Source organism: Manis pentadactyla, chromosome X, assembly GCF_030020395.1.
Source record: "Manis pentadactyla isolate mManPen7 chromosome X, mManPen7.hap1, whole genome shotgun sequence".
NCBI lineage: Eukaryota > Metazoa > Chordata > Mammalia > Pholidota > Manidae > Manis > Manis pentadactyla.
The window spans coordinates 44,169,706-44,187,643 of NC_080038.1; the positions used below are offsets into that span (position 1 = coordinate 44,169,706).

Genomic DNA, 17,938 nt, shown 5'->3' on the forward strand with positions numbered 1-17,938 from the left:
CCTGTTTCATCTAGGATACAGAGAATTCTGATGAACTATTCCTTCCCTCCATAATAGAATGTCCTTCTATGGCTACTGGAATACTTATATCTACTAGATAATATTTTACTCCCTTGAGCAGGATTGGATCAACACTGGCAAAGTTCTGTCCTTCGGATCTCTGCTCTTTAGGTGCTATGTAACCACCTTTGTGCTAATACAGTCTCTTCCCTGTGCATATTACAACATATATAATTAGGTTACAGCTTTTTGCATAATTTCAGATTCACTACAGATTGGTTGAAAGAGACCCCTTCCACATAGACCTGACTTACTTATCCGTGGATCTAGAAATTTGGCTGAAATAAAGTAGCCACCCAAATCAGTAGCAGGTATAGCCCATCTTAGTGTAGCTACCCTTGGCCCCCAGAGTCCCTAATAGGAGTGCAGTGACACTATGCAAGGCAAGGTCTCACAGCATATGAGAAACTTTCTTGCTATGTCTCAATCCTTTTCTTATGAAGTTTTCTATATTGCCATTCATAAAGAGTAAATACAAATAAACTAATGGAAAATACATGCAGATATCCAGGACTCTCCTGGTTCTCCAACTGACTTCAACATCTATTAGTCAACATCCTCATCCAGGGTTGGGCTGGGGGGAGCAAGATATCCCTGAGGAGTATCTCTGCCTCTAGCTTTCCAGAAGCTCAGAAAACTCATTTCCCTTTTGTATTCAAGTTCTGAAGATTGACTTTGTTTACCTTGAGTGGTCTTTGGTACTTTCCAGAGAAAGTAACATCATTACAATGTACCTAAGTCATTCCTAAGGTAGGGCATTTCTGCAGATGGCTGAGCTCATCTATTTGAAGGTTGAGGGTTCCTTTCTCTCTGAATGTTGGGTATTCCCTATATGATGACTTGCTCTTTTCTGTCAGTATTGCTAGGTATCCATGTCCCCATATCTGTCTTCTCCTCATTCACCACAGTGAGGTCCTGGCCTACCAAAAGAGTTGATGTGTTTTAATTGGTTAATCTGATGTGTTTTCTTTTCTCTCACCTTTATCATTCCAGCATGGGAAGAAGTTTTGATAGTTAAGAGCTGATCCTAAATTAGTAGATAAGTAGATAGGGTCTATGTCCATATTTACCAAAGGGATTTTATATTAGTAAGACACAATTTTCCTATTTCTTGGTGAAAGAATTATAGGCAAGTACAGGTTAAAGTCCCCTTGAGCTTACATCTGAAAATATTAGTGTTTTGAAACTTTCACATATGGCAAGTAGAGAGTTTCACCCTCAGGGATTATAGTCTCCACCCCTCTCCTGCTAAGAATACACTTCTTTTACAATTCTGAATCTCAATTGCACATATAGGGAGTTTGTAAAACTTCAGGTGAAGTTAAAATGAAAACAGTGTCAAGCTCTTTGAAGAGAAGAAGCAGATGACTTGAGGGCCTAAAAAAGAATTCCCTGCTGGATTGTGGTTGCTTAGGATCTGATGATACAAAGGCATTTTTTTAACATTTTATTTGGAAATAATTTCAAATTTACAAAAGTTACAAAATAAAAATAGTACAAAAAACACAGATATACCCCTTACCTAGATTCACCTGTTGTTAACATTTTATCCTATTTACTTATATACGTCATGGCCCTCTACCCCTAGGTTCTTTGGTGTACACTTCTTCAGAGAAATTGTCTTATATACACAGTAAAGTTAACATTATACATTTATAGTGATACAGTATTTTTATGTAATTATTGTCCATTTTCTAATTTTTTCAGTTGAACTTATAAGGTTGATGTTATAAGCATTTTTCCCCTCTAGTAAAGGATCCAGTCTAGAATCATTTACTTGTCATGTCTCTAGCTTCTTTTAATCTGGAACATTTCCATAGCCTTTCTTTGTTTTTTTTTTATTTTGGTATCATTAATCTACAATTACATGAAGAACATTATGTTTACTAGGCTCCCCCCTTCACCAAGTCCCGCCCACATACCCCTTCACAGTCACTGTCCATCTGCGTAGTAAGAGGCTGTAAAATCACTAATTGTCTTCTCTGTGTTGCACAGCCCTCCCTGTACCCCCCATGCACTATACATGCTAATCATAATGCCCTCTTTCTTTTTCCCCATATTTATCCCTCCCTTCCCTCCCATCCTCCCCAGTCCCTTTCCCTTTGGTAACTGTTAGTCCATTCTTGGGTACTGTGATTCTGCTCCTGTTTTGTTCCTTCAGTTTTCATTTGTTCTTATACTCCACATATGAGTGAAATCATTTGGTACTTGTCCTTCTCCACCTGGCTTATTTCACTGAGCATAATACCCTCTAGCTCCATCCATGTTGTTGCGAATGGTAGGATTTGTTTTTCTCTTATGGCTGCATAATATTCCATTGTGAATATGTACCACATCTTCTTTATCCATTCATCTACTGATGGACATTTAGGTTGCTTCCATATCTTGGCTGTTGTAAATAGTGCAGCAATAAACATAGGGGTGCATCTGTCTATTTTCAAACTGGAGTGCTGCATTCTTAGGGTAAATTCCTAGAAGTGGAATTCCTGGGTCAAATGGTATTTCTATTTTGAGCATTCTAAGGAACCTGCATACTGCTTTCCACAATGGTTGAACGAATTTACATTCCCACCAGCAGTGTAGGAGGGTTCCCCTTTCTCCACAACCTCGCCAACATTTGTTGTTGTTTGTCTTTTCGACGATGGCGATCCTTACTGGTGTGAGGTGATATCTCATTGTGGTTTTAATTTGCATTTCTCTGATGATTAGCGATGTGGAGCATCTTTTCATGTGTCTGTTGGCCATCTGGATTTCTTCTTTAGAGAACAGTCTGTTCAGATCCTGTGCCCATTTTTTAATTGAATTATTTGCTTTTTGTTTGTTGAGGCGTGTGAGCTCTTTATATATTTTGGATGTCAATCCTTTATCGGTTCTGTGATTTATGAATAAGTTCTCCCATACTGTAGGATACCTTTTTGTTCTATTGATGGTGTCCTTTGCTGTACAGAAGCTTTTTAGCTTGATATAGTCCCACTTGTTCATTTTTGCCTTTGTTTTCCTTGCCCGGAGAGATATGTTCATGAAGAAGTCACTCATGTTTATGTCCATGAGATTTTTGCCTATGTTTTTTTCTAAGAGTTTTATGGTTTCATAACTTACATTCAGGTCTTTGATCCATTTGGAGTTTAGTTTTGTGTATGGGGTTAGACAGTGATCCAGTTTCATTCTCTTACATGTAGCTGTCCAGTTTTGCCAGCACCATCTGTTGAAAAGACTGTCATTTCCCCATTGTATGTCCATGGATTCTTTATCGTATATTAATTGACCACATATGTTTGCGTTAATGTCTGGAGTCTCTATTCTGTTCCACTGGTGTGTGACTCTGTTCTTGTGCCAGTACCAAATTGTCTTGATTACTGTGGCTTTGTAGTAGAGCTTGAAGTTGGGGAGCGAGATCCCCACTACTTTATTCTTCTTTCTCAGGATTGCTTTGACTATTCGGGGTCTTTGGTGGTTCCATATGAATTTTTGAACTATTTGTTCCAGTTCATTGAAGAATGCTGGTGGTAATTTGATAGGGATTGCATCAAATCTGTATATTGCTTTGATGATATTAATTCTTCCTAGCCAGGAGCATGGGATGACTTTGTATTTGTTAGTGACCACTTTAATTTCTCTTAAGAGTGTCTTGGAGTTTTCAGGGTATAGGTCTTTCACTTCCTTGGTTAGGTTTATTCCTAGGTATTTTATTCTTTTTGTTGCTATTGTGAATGGAATTGTTTTCCTGATTTCTCTTTCTATTAGTTCATTGTTAGTGTGTAGGAAAGCTACAGATTTCTGTGTGTTAATTTTGTATACTGCAACTTTGCTGAATTACAATATTAATTCTAGTAGTTTTGCAGTGGAGTGTTTAGGGTTTTTTATGTACAGTGTCATGTCTTCTGCAAATAGTGACAGTTTGACTTCTTCTTTACCAATCTGGATTCCTTGCATTTCTTTGTTTTGTCTGATTGCCGTGGCTAGGACCTCCAGTAATATGTTGAATAACAGTGGGGAGAGTGGGCATCCCTGCCTTGTTCCTGATCTCAGAGGAAAAGCTTTCAGCCTCTCGCTGTTCAGTACTATGTTGGCTGTGGGTTTATCATATATGGCCTTTGTTATGTTGAGGTACTTGTCCTCTATGCCCATTTTGTTGAGAGTTTTTATCATGAATGGATGTTGAATTTTGTTGAATGCTTTTTCAACATCTATGTAGATGATCGTGTGGTTTTTGTCCTTCTTTTTCTTGATGTGATGGATGATGTTGATGGATTGTCGAATGTTGTACCATCCTTGCATCCCTGGGATGAATCCCACTTGGTCATGGTGTATGATCCTTTTGATGTGTTTTTGAATTTGGCTTGCTAATGTTTTGTTGAGTATTTTTGCATCTACGTTCATCAGGGATATTGGTCTGTAGTTTTCTTTTTTGGTGGGGTCTTTGCCTGGTTTCGGTATCAGAGTGATGTTGGCTTCATAGAATGAGTTCGGGAGTATTCCCTCCTCTTCTATTTTTTGGAAAACTTTAATGAGAATGGGTATTATGTCTTCTCTGTATGTCTGATAAAATTCTGAGGTAAATCCACCTGGCCCGGAGGTTTTGTTCTTGGATAGTTTTTTGATTACTGATTCAATTCCTTTGCTGGTAATTGGTCTGTTTAGATTTTCTGTTTCTTTCTGGGTCATTCTTGGAAGGTTGTATTTTTCTAGGAAGTTGTCTATTTCTCCTAGGTTTTCCAGCTTGTTAGCATATAGGTTTTCATAGTATTCTCTAATAATTCTTTTTATTTCTGTGGGGTCCGTCGTGATGTTTCCTTTCTCGTTTCTGATTCTGTTGATGTGTGTTGACTCTCTTTTTCTCTTAATAAGTCTGGCTAGAGGCTTATCTATTTTGTTTATTTTCTCGAAGAACCAGCTCTTGGTTTCATTGATTTTTGCTGTTGTTTTATTCTTCTCAATTTTATTTATTTCTTCTCTGATCTTTATTATGTCCCTCCTTCTGCTGACCTTAGGCCTCATTTGTTCTTCTTTCCCAATTTCGATAATTGTGACATTAGACCATTCATTTTGGATTGTTCTTCCTTTTTTAAATATGCATGGATTGCTATATACTTTCCTCTTAAAACTGCTTTTGCTGTGTCCCACAGTAGTTGGTGCTTTGTGTTGTTGTTGTCATTTGTTTCCATATATTGCTGGATCTCCATTTTGATTTGGTCATTGATCCATTGATTATTTAGGAGCGTGTTGTTGAGCCTCCATGTGTTTGTGAGCCTTTTTGCTTTCTTTGTACAGTTTATTTCTGTTTTTATGCCTTTGTGGTCTGAAAAGTTGGTTGGTAGGATTTCAATCTTTTGAAATTTACTGAGGCTCTTGTTGTGACCTAGTATGTGGTCTATTCTGGAGAATGTTCCATGTGCACTTGAGAAGAATGCAAATCCTTTTGCTTTTGGATGTAGAGTTCTATAGATGTCTATTAGGTTCATGTGTTCTAGTGTGTTGTTCAGTGCCTCTGTGTCCTTACTTATTTTCTGTCTGGTGGATCTGTCCTTTGGAGTGAGTGGTGTGTTAAAGTCTCCCAAAATGAATGCATTGCATTCTATTTCCTCCTTTAATTCTGTTAGTATTTGTTTCAAATATATTGGTGCTCCTATATGGGGTGCATATATGTTTATAATGGTTATATCCTCTTGTTGGACTGAGCCCTTTATCATTATGTAATGTCCTTCTTTATCTCTTGTTACTTTCTTTATTTTGAGGTCTATTTTATCTGATACTAGTATTGCAACACCTGCTTTTTTTCTCTCTGTTGTTTGCATGAAATATCTTTCTCCATCCCTTGACTTTTAATCTGTGTGTGTCTTTGGGTTTAAGGTGAGTCTCTTGTAAGCAGCATATATATGGTCTTGTTTTTTTATCCATTCTATTACTCCGTGTCTTTTGATTGATGGATTCAGTCCATTTACATTTAGGGTGATTATTGAAAGATATGTACTTATTGCCATTGCAGTCTTTAGATTTGTGGTTACCATAGGTGCAAGTTTAGCTTGCTTACTACCTTACAGCCTGACCTCACTCGCTTATTGAGCTGTTATAAACACAGTCTGATGATTATTTCTTTCCTTTCTTTTTCCTTCTCCTCCATTCTTCATATGTTGGGTGTTTTTTTCTGTGCTCTTTTTAAGAGTGCTCCCATCTTGAGCAGTCCCTCTAAGATACCCTGTAGAGGTGGTTTGTGGGAGGCAAATTCCCTCAACTTTTGCTTGTCTGGGACTTCTTTAATCCCTCCTTCATATTTAAATGATAATCATGCTGGATACAGTATCCTTGGTTCAAGGCCCTTCTGTTTCATTGCATTAAATATATCATGCCATTCTCTTCTGGCCTGTAAGGGTTCTGTTGAGAAGTCTGATGGGTTTTCCTTTGTAGGTGACCTTTTTTCTCTCTCTGGCTGCTTTTCATACTCTGTCCTTGTCCTTGATCTTTGCCATTTTAATTATTATGTGTCTTGGTGTTGTCCTCTTTGGATCCCATCTCTCGGGAGTTCTGTGTGCCTCCGTAGTCTGAGCAACTATTTCCTCCCCCAGTTTTGGGAAGTTCTCAGCAATTTCTTCCAAGACACTTTCTATCCCTTTTTCTCTCTCTTCTTCCTCTGGTACCCCTATAATGCGGATATTGTTCCTTTTGGATTGTTCACACAGTTCTCTTAATATTGTTTCATTTCTGGAGATCCTTTTATCTCTCTCTGCATCAGCTTCTATGCTTTCCTATTCTTTGGTTTCTGTTCCATCAATGGCCTCTTGCATCTTATCTATTCTGCTTATAAATCCTTCCAGAGTTTGTTTCACTTGTGTAATCTCCCTCCGGATGTCTGTAATCTCCCTCTGGACGTCATCCCTTAGCTCTTGCATATTTCTCTGCAGCTCTGTCAGCATGTTTATGATTTTTATTTTGAAGTCTTTTTCAGGGAGACTGGTTAGGTCTGCCTCTGCATATCCTTTCTCAGGTGTTGTCTGAACTATCTTGGACTGGACTAAATTTTTTTGCCTTTTCATGGTGATAGTGGTGGCTGTAGGCAGGTTGGGTGTGTCGGCTGGGAGAAGAAAGTCCTTTTCTGCTTGCTGGATGTCTTGCCCTTCTCCGCTGTCTGTGTTGGTTACCCGCACTCCTAGAGCAGCCACCGGGTTAGTCCCCTTAGCTGCTGTAGGCGGGGTCTCTGTCAGAGCTGCACGGAGCCCTTCGGGGAGTGGCAGGCATTCTAGGTGCGCTCCTCCATGTTAGCGGCGCCCCTTCTGGGCAGCTGTGTGCCAGCAGTGGCCTTTGGGTCTGGCCCGGGTGGCTGTGCATTGGGCTGGGATTCTGGTCATCTGGGAGCATGCCTGCTCCCTCTGGCTGCACTGCAGGTACGCACAGTGCTCTCCTGCGTGGGCCTCTACCAGGCTCCTCTGGCTCCACTGCCACTGGTGCACGTGAGCCACACCCATTCTGTTTGGTCGCCGCTGCTGCAGGCTCGCTCAGCCTCTCATGATCCCCTCTGGCACCTTTGGCGCACGTGATCTGCTCCTGGTCCCTTCTGGCACCGCCGTCCCCAGCACCCATTGCCCCTCTCCTGCTACTGGACTGGTGTGTCGGGGTCCACGCCAGTTAGGGGAATGACTGGCAGGCTGCTTAGTGCTGTGAGGGTCTTCAGAGCTGCGCTGCCTCTCCGGGGTTTAGGGCACCTAAGGTTCCCCGGGATTCCCAGCTGCTGGCTAAGTGTGCCAGGACGACTTCGTCCAGCTATAAGGTCCCTGTCTCTAAGACTTGCAGAAAGCACTCGCTTTTCTTTTATCTCAGGTGCTGGTTGTGGGGACCTGCCCACAGGTTTTGCTTTTCCGTTTCTCTAATATCTAGCACCCTGTGCATGTTGTGTCTGCACTCCAGGTGTGGATTTCTAGAGCTGGTTGTTTAGCATTCCTGGGCTTTCACTCCCTCCCCACTCCAAGTCCTTTCTTCCCACCATGTTCTGGGGTGGGGGAGCATTTGTGTTCCACCTGGCCATGGCTTGTATCTTACCCCCTTTGTGTGATGTTGAGTTCTCACAGATGTAGATGTATCCTGGCTGTTGTACGCATCCACTGGTGTCTCTTTTAGGAATAGTTGTATTTATTGTATTTTCATAAATATATATGTTTTGGGGAGGAGATTTCCTCTCAACTACTCATGCCGCCATCTTCCCATGATCCCCTCTTTGTTTCTTATAACATTAACTTTTTGAAGAATACAGTCCCACCCAACTTCTCCTTTTAAAAATAGAACATTTCTAATTTTGTGTTTGATCTTTCCATGTGATTAGGTTGATGTTATACATTCTTGGCTGGAATAATGTGTAGGTGTTATTCTGTCCTTCTTAGGGTATCACATCTGTAGGCACATGATGTCCATCTGCCCTCAGTGATGTTAATTTTGATCACCTAGTCAAGATGTTGTCTGCTTTCCCACTGTGTAATTACTGTTTACCTTTTTCCCTCTTACAACTAATAAGCAGTCTGTGGGACATACTCTTAAGAGCCTAAAAGAACCTGCTCTTCATCAAAATGTCCCCTAGGTTTAGCATCCTTGGTTATTTTTGACTAACCCAATCTTTATGATGATTTTTCCAACTCCAGCATTTATTGTTCATTTCCCAGTTTACCTTTGGCATTCTGCTACAGTCATGAGCCTTCCCTTCTTTCCCATTTGTTTATGGACTTAGGAATTCCTATTTTTTCAGTGGTTTATTGTTCATTGTTGTACTTAGTTATTTTGGTAATCAAAGTGTCCCAGATTTGGCCAGTAGGTTCCCTTCAATCTGATTATTGTGTCCTTGTGATAATAATTTATCCAATTTTTTTGAGCATTTTCTTTCCAGCATAATAGTATGTTCCAGGTTTATCTTTTACCTATTTTATCTTGGTCGTGGAGTCAACCATTTCTTTGAAGAATTCTGGTTCCGTTTTAGTGGACCAAGATCTCAGTGCTAGGTATGCCATTGGGGTGTCTGCATTTTCTGCCCTTTCAGCAGATAAAACTAGGAAATATCTGCAGGTATATATACACACACACACACACACACACACACACACACACACACATATATACATATATATATATATGTATATATATATACATATATATATACATATTCACATATATGTGCTCACATACATATGCATATATACCTACACACACAAATATATATGCCCATATACTCAGATATATGTCTACATAGACCTATTTGAGAAATCATGAGTTTGTACAGCTCCTATTCCAATACATGGGTTTTTTTTCATACATTCTCCAATCCATATTTGTATGTTCTTTTTACAATGAAAACCCTGGTTCCCAAGAACATGAACACATTTACTCAATACTATAATACATTTGAAAGCATTTCAAGATTACTTTGTCTATACCACCATAATAAACCTATTAAAAAGAGTTCAAATTTATTTGTAATATTCTCTGCTACCCTACAAATGCATGCTGACTGAGGATATACATGTTGAGGTTATATAGTCTAATACAGTGTTTACTTGGATTAGTTGTTTCTTGTATTTTGTTTTCTTCTTTTCTTTAGTGTGTTTGCAGTATTTATGTGGAATATAATTAGGTTCAATTTGTTTTATTTAAAGACCTGATTTTTAAACTTTTTACTGACATTATTCATAGTCCCACAATCACTCCTGTTTAATAGAATTAGTCGTGATTAGAGTTTGTGGTGTAGCTCCATGATAAATAAATATTTCCTCAACAAGATGGGAGAGATATATCACCATATCTCTAGTGCACCCAATACGGAGATGAGAACTATGTTCCATGTACCTTGGAATCACCTGGCTGCTTTTAGCTAGTATGTACCAGTACTAAATTACTGCTAGTTTCCATTGTGATTATTTGGCATCAATTGTGAGACTGATTGTGAGATGTTCTGATTATTGTTACTGGGAACACCCAAACAAGGTTTCCAGGGTGGAAATGTGGGTCAGAACTTTCCTATAAGAGCCACATATTGGGTAATTTATGGTTTTTCCATTTCCTTGCTTCCTTATCTCTGCTTTTTTATTTTTATTTTTTGCAGGCTTCTCAAAGCCAAACTGTCCAGCCCAAGAAGGAAGCCAATAAGGAGTTTGTTAAGGATATTTCAAAGAAGATAAGCAGGAAAACACCTGCCCTTGGGTTTGCCAAAAACAATGAGATGAATATAAAAAGGTAAGGGGACTCAGTTTGCATTGTTTTAGATGGAAGAGGAGAATGTGTGACATTCTTTTGACCCCCTTCTTCCCCATTGAGAACATATTTAGTAAGCCACAGTGGTAATTAGTACATTAACCCTGGGTGTTGAAGTAGATCCAGCTGTGATTTCTGAAATGTTACAGTCCTCTCCTCCTTTCCTACCTCCTTGTCTCTCTCCATGGTGTGTGCACATTGAAAGAGCAGTTGCCATTGGGGAATTTGCCAAATGATTTTGTTCTCATCTTTTCTCTCTTTTAGTAATTCAGTCCCTGTTTGAGCTAGTCTGTGCTTGCGAGTATTAGGCAACTTAACTTTTCAGGGGGTTCTCAGTAGCTGGCTGATAGCTTACCAGTATGCTTGTCCCATTAGTAGCTTTTGGAAAGGTTTGTCCCTTGTTACTTGAGAGAAACTACTATCTCTCTAGCTCAAAAACATGTGTTTTCCAGCTGTTACAGGGAACCATTTCCAGGTTCTGCAAGTAGATATGAATATTCTCATCTGGGATTGGAAAAAGGATTTATTTCTAGGAAAACTTATTGGAAGAAGAGTTGACAGTAGAGTGAGACTTTTCTATGTCCTCTCCTCATTTCACTAAGAATTACTTTTTCAGGAAAGTATAGAATAAATTGGCTAGATAGCTATAGCAGGGCTAAGCATGGGTTCCAAAGGGTAAGAAAAAAAGTCTTCTATTTCTTGGGAGAGTTCATGATGAACTGGTATTAATTCTCTTTAAATGTTTGGTAGAATTCACCAGTGCAGCCACCTGGATCTAGTCCTGGACTTTTCTTTGTGGGTAGCTTTTCATGATTAATTTGGTGTCTTGTTATAGGTTTATTCAGGTTTTCTATTTTCTTTCTGAGTCAGTTTTAGTAGATTGTTTCTTACTCAGAATTTGTCCATTTCATCTAAATTATCTCATTTATTGGCAGGCAATTGTTTCTGATAATTGTTTTTAACATTTGCCTAAGTGTTTTTATGTATTCATCAAATCTTCACAAGCTTACAGTGGGGGTAATATTATGATCCTCACTTATAGGTGAAAAAAGTGAAGAACAGAGTTAATTTGCACAAGGTCACCAAGCAAGTAAGTGGAGGAGCCAGGATTTGAATCCAGGCAGTCAAGCTCCAGAATGTATGCTTTTTATAACTAGACTATCTGAACACCACCTATAAAAGCTCTCATTGGGTGGGATCAGGAACCAATCTGGTCAGGTGAAACCTTTTGAGGCACTTCCTCTTTTATGTTACCATTCAGTTTAAAAAAATTATATTCACAGAGTTGTACAACTATCACCACTACCTAATTTTAGAACTTTTTCAACACCCCCCGATAAAATCATACCCATTAGCAGTCCCTTCCCTTTCCCAGTCCCCCTTTCTACCTTCCTCTTACCCTTTCTCAGTCCCAGGCAACCACTACTTAACTGTTTATCATGGATATATGTCTATGGTTATATTTATTCTGTACATATGATATAAATGGAATCATATGACACTTGGTCTTTTGGAGGCACTTACACTTGGATGATAGTATTGCCTTCAATTTTCTTTGTTCTTATTCTGATTTCTAGTCTTCCAGTTATTTGGTCATACTAGGCTAGTCACTCTAATTTGGACACAAAATCCTATTTAGAACAAAGCTTTGCATCTGACAATATGAACAAATGTCTGTTGTTCACAATAAACGTCACTGGGAAAGTATCTTCTAAATAGCCTAAGATGAAGGGAGTATGTTGAGATACCATCTACATTAAGTATAGCAGCCTACTTTTCTCTATAAGCCTTCATGAGCCTCTCTCTTATAATCCTCTCTCATAACCCTTCAAACAATATTAATTTCCACCTGTACTTCACCAGATGCTCAGTGCTGTTAACAAATATGAATAAATGCAGCTATTGAAGGGGACTTTTATGTAAGTAGATAACTCGTACAATGTGGTAAATATAATAAAAGCCTCTGTATATAAATAAAGGTAATAAATTATATATGAGAGGAAGGATTAAAGATGGCGGTGTGAGAGGAGAGGCAGAGGCTTCCTCCTAAAACTGGATACAATTAGAAAATTTAATGGGCGCAGCTAATACTGAGAGACCAACAGGAAAAAGGACGGCGTCAGACTGCACACACCTGGAGAAAAGAGCAGACCTCAGTGAACGGAGTAACGTACCAGAGCTGTGGCTCCGTGGGACCCGAGCCCCTCCCACACCGCAGCTCAACAGTGGGAGGAAGAAAAATGGAGCAGGGAGGGAGTGGAAGGCTTGGGACAGCTGAATACCTAACTCCGGAGATCTGCTCTGGTAGCACAAACCTACACTTCATGGTGCTTTCATGAGACACACATGACTGCCGGGTTAGAGAGTTAATGCAGACAGAGTTCCTGGGGAGACTGGGATTCCAGCTGCTTGTGGAAAGCAGGGATCCATATCTGGCTGCTCTGGGACAAAAACATACCTGTGTGACCGGCCCACTGGCTCAGGCAGTGGAGACAGGCACAGGAGCCGGGAGGTGGGGAACAGCTCTTTCCTCCCCCCAGGCACCAGTACCACTCCCCTGCAACCCCAGATATTGCTTCAGGGGCTGAGCAGCTCCAGAATAGAGCTTCTGGACACTAGAGGGCGCCATATACAAACATGAAACGCCAAAGGAACCTTGTCCAGAGTAAAATTGTCAGTGCAACTCCCGAGAAAGATTTAAATGATATGGACCTTGTGACTCTTCCTGAAAGGGAGTTCAAAATAAAAATCATCAACATTCTAATGGAGGTACGGAAAGACATCCAAGAATTCAGGAATGAATTCAGGTCAGAGATCCAATCATTGAAGAGCACGATGGAGGGTATTAAAAGAAGGTTGGATATGGTAGAGGAGATGATAAATGAAATAGAAACTAGAGAAGAGGAATACAAATAAGGTGAGGCACAGAGAGAAAAAAGGATCTCTAAAAATGAAAGAATATTGAGAGAACTGTGTGACCAATCCAAGCGGAGCAATATTCGCATTATAGGGATAAGAGAAGAAGAAGAGAGAGAGAAAGGGATAGAAAGTGTCTTTGAGGAGGTAGTTGCTGAAAACTTCCCCAATCTGGGGAAGGAGATAATCTCTCAGGCCATGGAGATTCACAGATCCCCCTACACAAGGGACCCAAGGAAGACAACACCAAGACACATAGTAAATAAAATGGGAAAGATCAAGAATAAGGACAGACTGTTAAAAGCAGCCAGAGGCAGAAATAAGATCACATACAAAGGAAAGTCCATCAGGCTAACATCAGACTTCTCAGCAGAAACCTTACAGGCCAGAAGGGAGTGGCATGATGTATTTAATACCATGAAGCAGAAGGGCCTGGAACCAAGCTCACTTTATCTGGCAACATTATCATTTAAATCTGAAGGAGGGATTAAACAATTTCCAGATAAGAAAAAGCTGAGAGAGTTTACCTCCCACAAACCATCTCTGCAGTCTATTTTGGAGGGACTGCTACAGATGGAAGTGTTCCTAGGGTTGGATAGCTGTCACCAGAGGTAGTAAAACCACGGTAGGGAGGGTGGAGCAGCTGATTGCAAGGCAAATGCAAAATTAAATTGACTATCCCCTAAGTCAATCAAGGGATAAACAAAAAGTACAGAATTTGATACCTAATATATAAAGAATGAAGGAGGCAGAACAAGGAGGAGAAATAGAAAAGAAGCTTTAAATTGTGTTTGTAAGAGCATACTAAGTGAGTTAAGTTAGACTCTCAGATAGTAAGGAAGGTAACCTGAAACCTTTGGTAACCATGAATCTAAAGCCAGAAAGGGTAATAAGTACATACCTATCGATAATCACCCTAATTGTAAATGAACTGAATGGACCAATCAAAAGACATAGAGTCACTGCATGGATAAAAAACAAGAACCTTCTATATGCGGCTTACAAGAGGCTCAACTCAAACCCAAAGACATACACAGACTAAAAGTCAAAGGATGGAAAAAGATGTTTCATGCAAACAATAGGGAGAAAAAAGCAGGTGTTGTAGTACTAGAATCAGACAAAATAGACTTCAAAACAAAGAAAGTAACAAGAGATAAAGAAGGACATTACATAATGATAACGGGCTCAGTCCAGCAAGAGGATATAACCATTATAAATATATATGCACCCAACACAGGAGCACCATCATATGTGAAACAAATACTAACAGAACTAAAGGAGGAAATAGAATGCAATGCATTCATTTTAGGAGACTTCAACACACCACTCACTCCAAAGGACAGATCCACCAGACAAAAAATGAGTAAGGACACAGAGGCACTCAACAACACACTAGAACAGATGGACCTAATAGACATCTATAGAACTCTACACCCAAAAGCAACAGAATACACATTCTTCTCAAGTGCACATGGAACATTCTCCAGAATAGACCACATACTAGGCCACAAAAAGAGCCTCAGTAAATTCAAAAAGATTGAAATTCCACCAACCAACTTTTCAGGCGACAAAGGTATAAAACTAGAAATAAATTGTACAAAGAAAGCAAAAAGGCTCCCAAATGCATGGAGGCTTAACAACACGCTTCTAAATAGTCAATGGATCAATGACCAAATTAAAATGTAGATCCAGCAATATGTGGAAATGAATGACAACAACAACACAAAGCCCCAACTTCTGTGGGATGCAGTGAAAACAGTCTTAAGAGGAAAGTATACAGCAATCCAGGCATATTTAAAGAAGGAAGAACAAACCCAAATGAATAGTCTAATGTCACAATTATCAAAATTGGAAAAAGAAGAACAAGTGAGGCCTAACGTCAGCAGATGGAGGGACATAATAAAGATCAGAGGAGAAATAAGCAAAATTGAGAAGAATAAAACAATAGAAAAATCAATGAAACCAAGAGCTGGTTCTTTGAGAAAATAAACAAAATAGATAAGCCTCTAGCCAGACTTATTAAGAGAAAAAGAGAATCCACACACATCAACAGAATCAGAAATGAGAAAGGAAACATCACGACAGACCGAACAGCAATACAAAGAATTATTAGAGACTACTATGTAACCTATATGCTAACAAGCTGGAAAACCTAGAAGAAATGGACAACTTCCTAGAAAAATACAACCTTCCAAGACTGACTCAGAAAGACACAGAAAATATGAACAAACCAATTACCAGCAAAGAAATTGAAGCAGTAATCAAAAAACTACCCAGGAATAAAACCCCTGGGCCAGATGGACTTACCTTGGACTTTTATCAGTCATACAGAGAAGACATAATACCGATTCTCCGTAAAGTTTTCCAAAAAATAGAAGAGGAGGGAATACTCCCAAACTTACTCTATGAAGCCAACATCACCCTAATACCAAAACCAGGCAAAGACCCCAACAACAAAGAAAATTACAGACCAATATCCCTGATGAATGTAGATGCAAAAATACTCAATAAAATATTAGCAAACAGAATTCAAAAATACATCAAGAGGATCATACACCACGACCAAGTGGGATTGATCCCAGGGATGCAAAGATGGTACAACATTCGAAAATCCATCAATATCATCCACCACCACAACAAAAAGAAGGACAAAAGCTACATGATCATCTCCATAGATGCTGAAAAAGCATTCGACAAAATTCAACATCCATTCATGATAAAAACTCTCAGCAAAATGGGTATAGAGGGCAAGTACCTCGACATAATAAAGGCCATATATGATAAACCCACAGCCAACATCATACTGAACAGCGAGAAGCTGAAAGCTTTTCCTCTGAGATCGGGTACAAGACATGGACGCCCACTCTCCACACTGTTATTCAACGTAGTTCTGGAGGTCCTAGCCATGGCTATCAGACAAAACAAAGAAATACAGGGAATCCATATTGGTAAAGAAGAAGTTAAACTGTCACTATTTGCAGATGACATGATACAGTACATAAAATACCCTAAAGACTCCACTCCAAAACTACTAGAACTGATATAGGAATACAGCAAAGTTGCACGTTACAAAATTAACAGACAGAAATCTGTGGCTTTCCTATACACTAACAATGAACTAATAGAATGAGAAATCAGGAACACAATTCCATTCACAATTGCATCAAAATGAATAAAATACCTAGGAATAAACCTAACCAAAAGGTGAAAGACCTATACCCTGAAAACTGTAAGACACTCTTAAGAGAAATTAAAGAGGACAGTAACAAATGGAAACTCATCCAGTGCTCTTGGCTAGGAAGAATTAATATCGTCAAAATGCCCATCCTGCCCAAAGCAATCTACAGATTCAATGCAATCCCTATCAAATTACCAACAACATACTTCAACGAACTGGAACAAATGGTTCAAAAATTCATATGGAAACACCAAAGACCCCAAATAGCCAAAGCAATCCTGAGAAAGAAGAATAAAGTGTGTGTGGGGGAATCTCACTCCCCAACTTTAAGCTCTACTACAAAGTCATAGTAATGAAGACAATTTGGTACTGGCACAAGAACAGAGCCGCAGACCAGTGGAACAGATTCGAGACTCGAGACATTAACCCAAACATATATGGTCAATTAATATTCGATAAAGTAGCCATGGACATACAATGGGGGAAATGACAGTCTCTTCAACAGATGGTGCTGGCAAAACTGGACAGCTACATGTAAGAGAATGAAACTGGATCACTGTCTAACCCCATACACAAAAGTAAATTCAAAATGGATCAAAGACCTGAATGTAAGTCATGAAACCATAAAACTCTTAGAAAAACACATAGTCAAAAATCTCTTGGACATAAACATTAGCTACTTCTTCATGAACATATCTCCACAGGCCAGGATAACAATAGCAAAAATGAACAAGTGGGACTATATCAAGCTGAAAAGCTTCTGTACAGCAAAGGACACCATCAATAGAACAAAGAGGTACCCTACAGTATGGGAGAATATATTCTTAAATGACAGATCCGATAAAAGCTTGACATCCAAATTATATAAAGAGCTCATGCTCCTCAACAAACAAAAAGCAAATAATCCAATTAAAAAATGGGCAGAGGAGCTGAACAGACAGTTCTCCAAAGAAGAAATTCAGATGGCCAACAGACACATGAAAAGATGCTCCACATCGCTAGTCATCAGAGAAATGCAAATTAAAACCACAATGAGATATCACACACCAGTAAGGATAGCTACCATCCAAAAGACAAACAACAACAAATGTTGGCGCAGTTGTGGAGAAAGGGGTACCCTCCTACACTGCTGGTGGGAATGTAAATTAGTTCAACCTTTGTGGAAAGCAATATGGATGTTCCTCAGAATGCTCAAAATAGACTTACCATTTGACCCAGGAATTCCACTTCTAGGAATTTACCCTAAGAGTGCAGCACTACAGTTTGAAAAAGCCAGATGCACCCCTATGTTTATCACAGCACTATTTATAATAGCCATGGATTGGAAGCAACCTAAGTGCACATGAGTAGATGAATGGATAAAGAAGATGTGGTACATATACACAATGGAATGTTATTCAGCCATACGAGGAAAAGAAATACTACCATTTGCAACAACATGGATGGAGCTAGAGGGTATTATGCTCAGTGAAATAAGCCATGCAGAGAAAGACAAATACCAAATGATTTCACTCATCTGTGGAGTATAAGAACAAAGGAAAACTGAAGGAACAAAACAGC

The 17,938-nt window shown here is 39.3% G+C and overlaps 1 protein-coding gene across 1 annotated transcript in view; it reads left to right on the plus strand.

The window, feature by feature from the left end:
- The window catches only part of CCNB3 (cyclin B3), a 106,958-nt gene that overhangs the window by 23,921 nt on the left and 65,099 nt on the right, over positions 1-17,938 (plus strand). The window contains exon 4 of the mRNA XM_036928901.2: positions 10,136-10,266. Within this exon, the coding sequence (XP_036784796.2) occupies positions 10,136-10,266 (131 nt within the window). The remainder of the gene's footprint in view (positions 1-10,135; positions 10,267-17,938) is intronic.